The 7,625-nt window shown below is 39.9% G+C and overlaps 1 protein-coding gene and 1 non-coding gene across 3 annotated transcripts; both read left to right on the top strand.

Moving 5' to 3' along the window:
* Positions 1-567: 567 nt before the first annotated feature.
* Positions 568-3,917, top strand: mapre3a (microtubule-associated protein, RP/EB family, member 3a). 2 transcript variants are annotated; one of them, XM_071525517.1, is made up of 6 exons: positions 568-688; positions 807-952; positions 1,136-1,292; positions 2,391-2,533; positions 3,064-3,216; positions 3,849-3,917. In XM_071525517.1, the coding sequence occupies exons 1-6, from the start codon at positions 568-570 to the stop codon at positions 3,915-3,917; spliced, it is 789 nt and encodes a 262-aa protein (XP_071381618.1). The 2 variants fall into 2 exon arrangements, with proteins under 2 accessions (XP_071381618.1, XP_071381617.1); XM_071525516.1 differs by having other exon boundaries at positions 1,136-1,328.
* A 2,147-nt stretch (positions 3,918-6,064) lies between these two features.
* Positions 6,065-6,136, top strand: trnaa-agc (transfer RNA alanine (anticodon AGC)). The gene has a single exon. It is a non-coding gene; the product is annotated as a tRNA-Ala (tRNA).
* The last annotated feature ends 1,489 nt before the right edge of the window (positions 6,137-7,625 follow it).

Genomic DNA, 7,625 nt, shown 5'->3' with positions numbered 1-7,625 from the left:
AGCTTTTCACAGCCTCCATCCTGCTTTGTTCATATCTTTTTTTTAATAGGGAATGTCAAGGTTTTATAGGTCCATTCTGACACTGGAAGGTATTAGCAAGCAAGCAAAGAGAGCAGAGAGAAGGCTGCAGGGCCAGATGTGTGAAGCTGCTCATAAACATCAGGATATTCTCTCTAATCTACTGCAGGATTACACTGAAAACTGTAGATTGTAGATTACTGTAGATTAAAATTTAAACCGCTTCTTCTCAGGCATTGTTTTGAAACTAGATTATATGATAACAGCAACCATTGCATCTTGATTTACACACAGTGACCAATCAATGATAGATGATACAGTTTGAAATTTGGTGTTTTATTTCTTTGTGTTTCATTTGTTTTTGTTTCACACATGTAATCACACACATATGATTTACACAAACAAAAGTGCTTGTCATATAATTTACATTATCATAACCCCCAAAAAGGTTACTTTAACCGTTGTTAATCTGTGCCAGTCACATAAAGCAATAAAATTCAACAAAATAAGTGTTTCTTTATGAATTCTGTTATCTGTTTCAGGTAGGGGATGGCAGTGAATGTGTACGCCACATCTGTGTCCATTGACAACCTCAGCCGACATGACATGCTGGCATGGGTCAACGACTCCTTGCACCTCACCTACACCAAGATCGAACAGCTCTGTTCAGGTCAGGCTGAAGCTGTTCCCTAAAATGGGTCTTCAACAAATACTATTCAAATGGTTATTGGCTGTTAGGAGCAAAGCAATGAAAACAAACTGCTGTGTGGTTGTGTTGTGTTTTCCAGGTGCAGCGTATTGCCAGTTCATGGACATGTTGTTTCCAGGCTGTATCCTTCTGAAGAAGGTCAAATTTCAAGCCAAGCTGGAGCATGAATTTATACACAACTTCAAAGTTCTTCAGGCAGCCTTCAAAAGGATGAGTGTTGACAAAGTCAGACTTCTTTTATTATGATATTATCGTGTATTTCATTATATATTCTTTGATAATACTGGAAATTATTTATTGTTTGATTCCCTGCTTATGTTTCTTCCATAATCTTATAACAGCAGCATAAGATGCATTTGTCTCACATTGAATTGGACCATGCAAGCATTCCTGTTTCCATTCTTGCAGATAATTCCTGTTGAAAAGCTCGTAAAAGGAAAGTTCCAGGACAACTTTGAATTCGTGCAGTGGTTCAAGAAGTTCTTTGACGCCAACTACGACGGGAAGGAGTACGACCCTCTACAAGCCAGACAGGGGCAGGATGTGGCCCCTGCCCCCAACCCAGGTGATCACTTTATCCACAAACCAAAGAGAAACCCAGGTAACCACACGGTTTTACCTTTGCTGCACGGTCTTGCTGAGCTTTGGATGGCTCGAAAGCGCTCCCTGCAAGCAAGTGGTGTGAGCACGATTCACAGAATGACTGCTGTCTTACTCGACCCATCTCACTGCCCGGCACTCACGAGCAACATGACACTGTGTAGGTATCACAAAGTCACTGTTGGGATTGTATTAATCGCCTCAGTGCCTAGTGGGATGCGGCATTAGTGGGGTTGATGAATGTTGAGAATTCAGATGATGTAGCTCCATTTGTAACTTGTTTCCAATTCTGACTGATTTTAATCAATGATGTCAGAAACCCAACAAAATAATTTAATGTCACTTTAATTTTCCCCGGTATACTGCATCAAGCAATAGATGATATAATATTGTTGCAGTTCCATTTCTCTGAAAGTTGGACTGATAAATTAAATAGTTATTTGTGTCATTTTACTAACAGCAGTAATGTCTTCAGCCTTACCAGCCTTGCTATGTCTTTGTGAAAGCTTTTTTTTTGCTTCAAAATCATGGCGAATAATCTAATCTGGCATGTAGTGTGTCATAAGCCTGCTTTGTGACCTTGTCACTGGTAAGCAGCGTGGTTGTAAATGGGCAGAACGACAGCATTTCTTTTCCAAAATTGTGATAATATGTGTTGGCATGGTTTGTTTTTGTGTTCGTTTGAAACACTTCTGAAGTCTCCACTGAAGCACTTGTAGAGGTTTGGCAGCACAAGCTATTGCAATATTGTTGAGCTCACATAAATGACACTCAGCCATTTCAAAATGTTTTGATTTATAATTCGGCTTTTCAAAATCCTTTGAATCTTTGATAATTTATAATCCCAATGTGTGTCTTTTATATCGGCATTGTTGGATAATTTGAAATGTCTCAGTTCACAAAACGAGTAACGAAACGCCATATCAAAGGCACAACATTATGCTACGCTTTCAACATTAGCTCTCAGTAATATGCTGTATCCATCGCCACAATCGCTACTGAGCCAATGTAAATGAATTAAATCCCTTTTAATTCAAATGCTGATCATCTCTGACTGCTCCAGGACCACAGAGGACATCCCCAACAGTTCCCAAAAACATGCCAACACCACAGCGGGTCCAACACACCACTCCAGCCTTGAGGAAGAATCCGTCTTTGTCTAGAAACGGGGGCAGTGATGCTGAGATCATGGAGCTAAATCAACAGGTAGAGTCCCAGGGAGAGCAGGGAGGCTCAACTCCCAAACCACATCATCTATCACTCTTGTTTCTTTGCCTACCACTTCTCTGCGGCGCGTAACCACTCTAGGGGCTCACACCTATAGTCAGGAGTCTGTTTCTTTGTTGTGATGTTGGCCATCAGGGAATTCAAGCTTATTTCCCTGCGACAAAGAATATGTGAAGATTATTTCTTAAAATGGTGCTGCTTCCTTTTTATTGTTTTACTGACCAGTTAAGGTGTAAAGAGTGAGAGTAGCACTAGATTGCACTAGATTTCCCTTCTTCTCACATGACTTCTTTTTATGAGGAGAGGGCAAAGACAGTTAAGAGTGATATCCAAACCATTGCCACTAGGTTAAAGGTAAACATATAAACCAGATGAGATAGTTACCTACCCACGCCCCTTTTGCCCTTATTCGTTTCATAATTGCTTATAAACAATGTGTCAGCATAGCCTTTGATGCTGCAGATTTATACATTATATTCTCCACCCCCCCCCCATCTGTCTTTTGTAAGTTGATGGAGTTGAAGTTGACTGTAGACGGGCTAGAGAAGGAGAGAGACTTCTACTTCAGCAAACTACGGGACATTGAGCTGATCTGCCAGGAGCACGAGAGTGAAAACAACCCCATCCTCAGCAAGATAATCGACATTCTCTACGCAACAGAGGTATCCGTCCATATTGGCAACAGACACAGGCTGCGATGCACCATTTTGATCCTCATACTGTAGACATAATGTATACTGCTGCATGTTAGAATGTCAAAGAAGTTAATGTTGGTTATTTATCTGTTAGGATATTAGGGTTGATGAGTTCATGAATGAACTCATCAATTCACATATCTGAGATTATCAGATATCAGGTAATAAAGGGAACTTTCAGGTGGTATTTGAGGCATGACATGAAATCGTAATACATCACATTATGATTTAATGTATTTCAGTGGTTTAACTGTGTTTAATTTGATTCATAATGTTTGATTTATAATGTTTTAGCGAGTCAAGACAACCGTTCTTAGAAGTGGAATTTCACAGAATTTCATGGAATTCAATTATGTTTCCCATCATTCCAATTCAATTCCAATTCTGTTTCCTTAGAGCTGGGTGACATTCCAGTTCTAACTCCAATTCCACGAACTGAGTTGAAATTTACCATGCTTTCTCAATTAAATTCATGAATGACCCGAACCCTGTAGGATGTTGACTGTGATCAGACTAGATGAGGAAAATGTAAACACTTGGACACTTGGATGAGTTGTTGTTACTCTCATAATATCTACTGTGTGTCTTCCATGTCTCAGGACGGCTTTGCAGCTCCAGATGATGAGGATCTTGATGAACAAGCTCACCTGGACCAGGATGAATACTGAACACTTCACCTCCCCCTCCCCCCCTCCCTCCTCCCTAACATCTCTGTCTGCCCCCCCCCCAACTACCTTCCTTTTTGTCCTCATTTGTTTTCTATTCTCTCTGCACGCTCTCTATAAATACTCCCCATTATTCCTGCTCTCTTTCTGTCTTTTCCTTTCTCTCTCATATGTATATCTGTTTGACCCCCCCCCCCCCCCCCCCCCCCCCCCCCCCGCCTGTCTACATACTATACACTACAACTCTGTATCATTTGCTGCTCCTCCCTGCCACCACTGACACAGTAGCAACAACAATAACGTACGACATATCCCAGTTATTTTAGCATGAGTAACGCAGAAAATCGAGCTAAGCCAAGGCGATGAATGGTATGGAGTTTGTTATGGCATACAGTGAACTTAAAGTCTGTAAATATTACCAACATTTTTTGATTTCTAACATTTTCGCTCGTCATGGAGCTATTTATTTGCCTTTTGTGCGCCGTTTTCATTCTGTTAGAGCACAGACAACCACTGCTGGAACGTGCCATCAAGACACTCCCAGTCTTTACTAAAACTGTAAAGAAAGCATCAAGTGATTTTTGAGTAACGGTTTCTTATTTATTTAACTTATATTTCCTTTAGAATAACCTTGCTGTAGCGAAATTGGTGCGAAAACCTACTGTACATTAACGAAACACTGAGGCCCTTTGTGTTATTTCAGTTATGGTTTGTGCTTGAGTCCGCAGAGAGTCCGCATTTTGGTTTCTGTTCTGGTGGGTTCATGGCATGTAGAAACACTGAAGGAAATACAGTGATATACCGACTCAAGGCATATGATCAGTGCTCTGCGATTATTCATTATTGATCAGCAGCATATCCAAGCATGAGAATGTTACACATTGACTGTGAATGAGTGACATATTTTGTAAATGTATTTTGTGTGGAGATTTTGTCTTACGTCTCACGATTCTGGTTAATTGCCATTGCATTTATTAGGCCAACATGCAGTAGCCTATGAGTTTTAAGTTCAGAGGTGGGAAACCGACCCTACAGACTGACAATGTGGGTTTAGATTGTAGCAGTTCAAATGTTTTATTCTAAAATAAAAGGGAGCCCGACACTGAATTGAAACATAGACAAATTGTCACATGACAGTTTTCGTCGTGTTTTTACTGCTGATCACACTGTGTTTCGAATTTTAATTTGCAGTAAAGAGTTGCCCAGCTAATGGGTGTATGAGTTGAAGTTAAGAGAATAGGGAAGTCAGTATTAAGGGGTCTGTGACCAGTTCAGAATGATGCTGGTCGTCATTAGCATCTAGTTAAACTAAGGGAGTCTCCTTGTCCTTCCCCAGCTGCTTTTACTTTGCAAACTGACCGACGTCTGCTCTGGATCTCGCATTCATTGACCATGTAAATGTTTGCAGAACACTCATCTTTTGAGTTTTGAGTAAATAAACAGTTGTGAAATAAATGTGTTTGTGTTTTTTTTTCTCTGTCACGTTTAGTGCCTGTCTAACACAGGTCAGACGTTTCTAAAGTGTCTTGGCACTAAGATGACTATTCACCATAACTAATTTAAAGTCAGTCAGTCAAATCTGAGCCGCATTATCCTGCATAATTCTCAGCGAGTAGTGAGACAGAGGGAATCATATCAATTATCCTTTACTCACTCTAACTGCTCAAAAATCCTTTCTACCTCTCTCTGTCGCTCATCTTTGATTTATTCTCCCTACACTTCTGTTAAATTATCTTTCTAGAGCCACAGTAATATTATCAGATCACTATGGCTCTGACCTCTGACCTCCTTACTACTGATTTCTTATAATGTCGGTGATCAGTGAATTAAAGCTTTTTCTATTATTGCACTCATTGCAAGCTTCTCTTGGTAATAAAGTCATCTGAATTACATGTGAAGGTAAAATGTAATGCAGTTCTCATGAATGAAACCCATAAGTCTGACAGCAAGTCACAGCAGTTTACTCCACTCAGATACAGCAGGGGGCAGCACGGGTCTGCGATATGAACTGTAAGAGAAGCAATGAAAGTTAAATGACGTCACACTGACTGGACTGTCTGATTAAAACTTCAAGTGACGTGTAAATAGTTAAAAATACAGCCTCTAAACATAACTTATACACTTCCATCACACAACAGTGTGTTTCAGACGGGGGATTAGCTCAAATGGTAGAGCGCTCGCTTAGCATGCGAGAGTAGCGGGATCGATGCCCGCATCCTCCAAAATACTTTTTTGTCATGTGTTTTGCATGACTGTTGCACGTGCTGCAAACAAACAGCCAATCTTATTAGCAACACTACCGGTTGTACCTACTGTGTGGTACTGCGCACAAATACTGATGCACTGATGTTGGTAAATATGGCAGAACCCATGGGCACAACACGATTATTGCATGCCTACTTTACCTAACGATTTGTCCGCACAAGCAACAGGCATGATGCTCTTTATCCCTACGAACCAGTAGTTCCTTAAAACAACCTTACATTTACATTAATTCACCCCTTAGTTCATGCAAAATCCCGTTACAATGAGTTAAGGGAGTTATTCGTGACCCCATCAAAACCACCTTAAACACCCCCTTAATGTTTGACTGCTTAGACTTTCTAATTTAATGTAAGATTCATGGAGACTGGAACTTTCCACCAATGACTCTTAATAACGCTGTAAACCATGCACAAAAGGCATGAAAAATCCCCATGATTACTAGTGTCTCCATGAACCAACCCATGAATAAATCCCTTATAAACCCATGATACTAACCTTACTTTTTTTAAAGCTGTTATTTTTAGTGGATAATTAATGTTTATGTGATGGAGAAATTAAGGACATTTCATAGATTAAAGGTATTAAGGGACATTAAGGGGTATTAAGGGACATTAAAGGGTTTGGTTTTGTAGTGATGGTGCTCTTAATAAACGTTGTGACATTGTACTTAAAGTTACGTCTACTGGATATCTGTCATATAAAGCATAACTAATTGATGAGTTTCAGTCATGAGAAACTATAACAGACGAGATGAATACCCTGGGGGGTAAAGTGGGTGTAGTTGCAGAAGACTAAACCATTTGCATGGTTAAAACCCACATCATTCCACAAACCTACTGAAAGAAGGAAAGCACAAAGATAAGTTAAGTGTTTTTATTGTCAGTTTGAAATAATCATGTCAATTTCAGACAAGCAAATATGACTTCAAATGAATAGACTTACAGCGCGTTTTGCTTTTCAGTCGTTGAGTGCTTTTCATTCGGAACATTTTAAGGCAGAGGCGATTAAAGCAGTGATACTAAGAGCAACTTGGCTGCCAACTCTAATGGAAGCAGTTTCCAATGAGCTGCCTCAGCACTATTACTTAAATCACGTGGGGAGCATCTTGCTGCTCGGAGACATTTAAAAGCAAATTTATCCTTTGCATCTGGCTTCCGTATTGCTGGGAGCGTTGCCCAATTATATTGCCCATAAATTGTCAGGCATATCAGCAACCTTAGCCTGTGGTTTAAAAGGTTCATAAATGTAGTTCGCCCTAAATCAGTATGAGAAGGGCCTTGCAGTGTTCATAATAAAGCACTAATCCAGAAATTAAAATCCACTTCAACATGGTATTTCATAGGATGCTTTAAACACAATTTTAACATTTTCTTTAAAAAGTTCAGCAAGGTTACACATGGATTGTAGATTGTTTGTTGAGCAATAATAGTAGACAGCTGCCACAGC

The sequence above is a fragment of the Centroberyx affinis genome, unplaced genomic scaffold (assembly GCF_046629955.1).
Source record: "Centroberyx affinis isolate AG114_WGS23_722 - 3 ecotype Tasmania unplaced genomic scaffold, CSIRO-AGI_Caff_v1 ptg001299l_1, whole genome shotgun sequence".
NCBI lineage: Eukaryota > Metazoa > Chordata > Actinopteri > Beryciformes > Berycidae > Centroberyx > Centroberyx affinis.
This window is presented reverse-complemented; position numbering and strand designations above follow the sequence as displayed.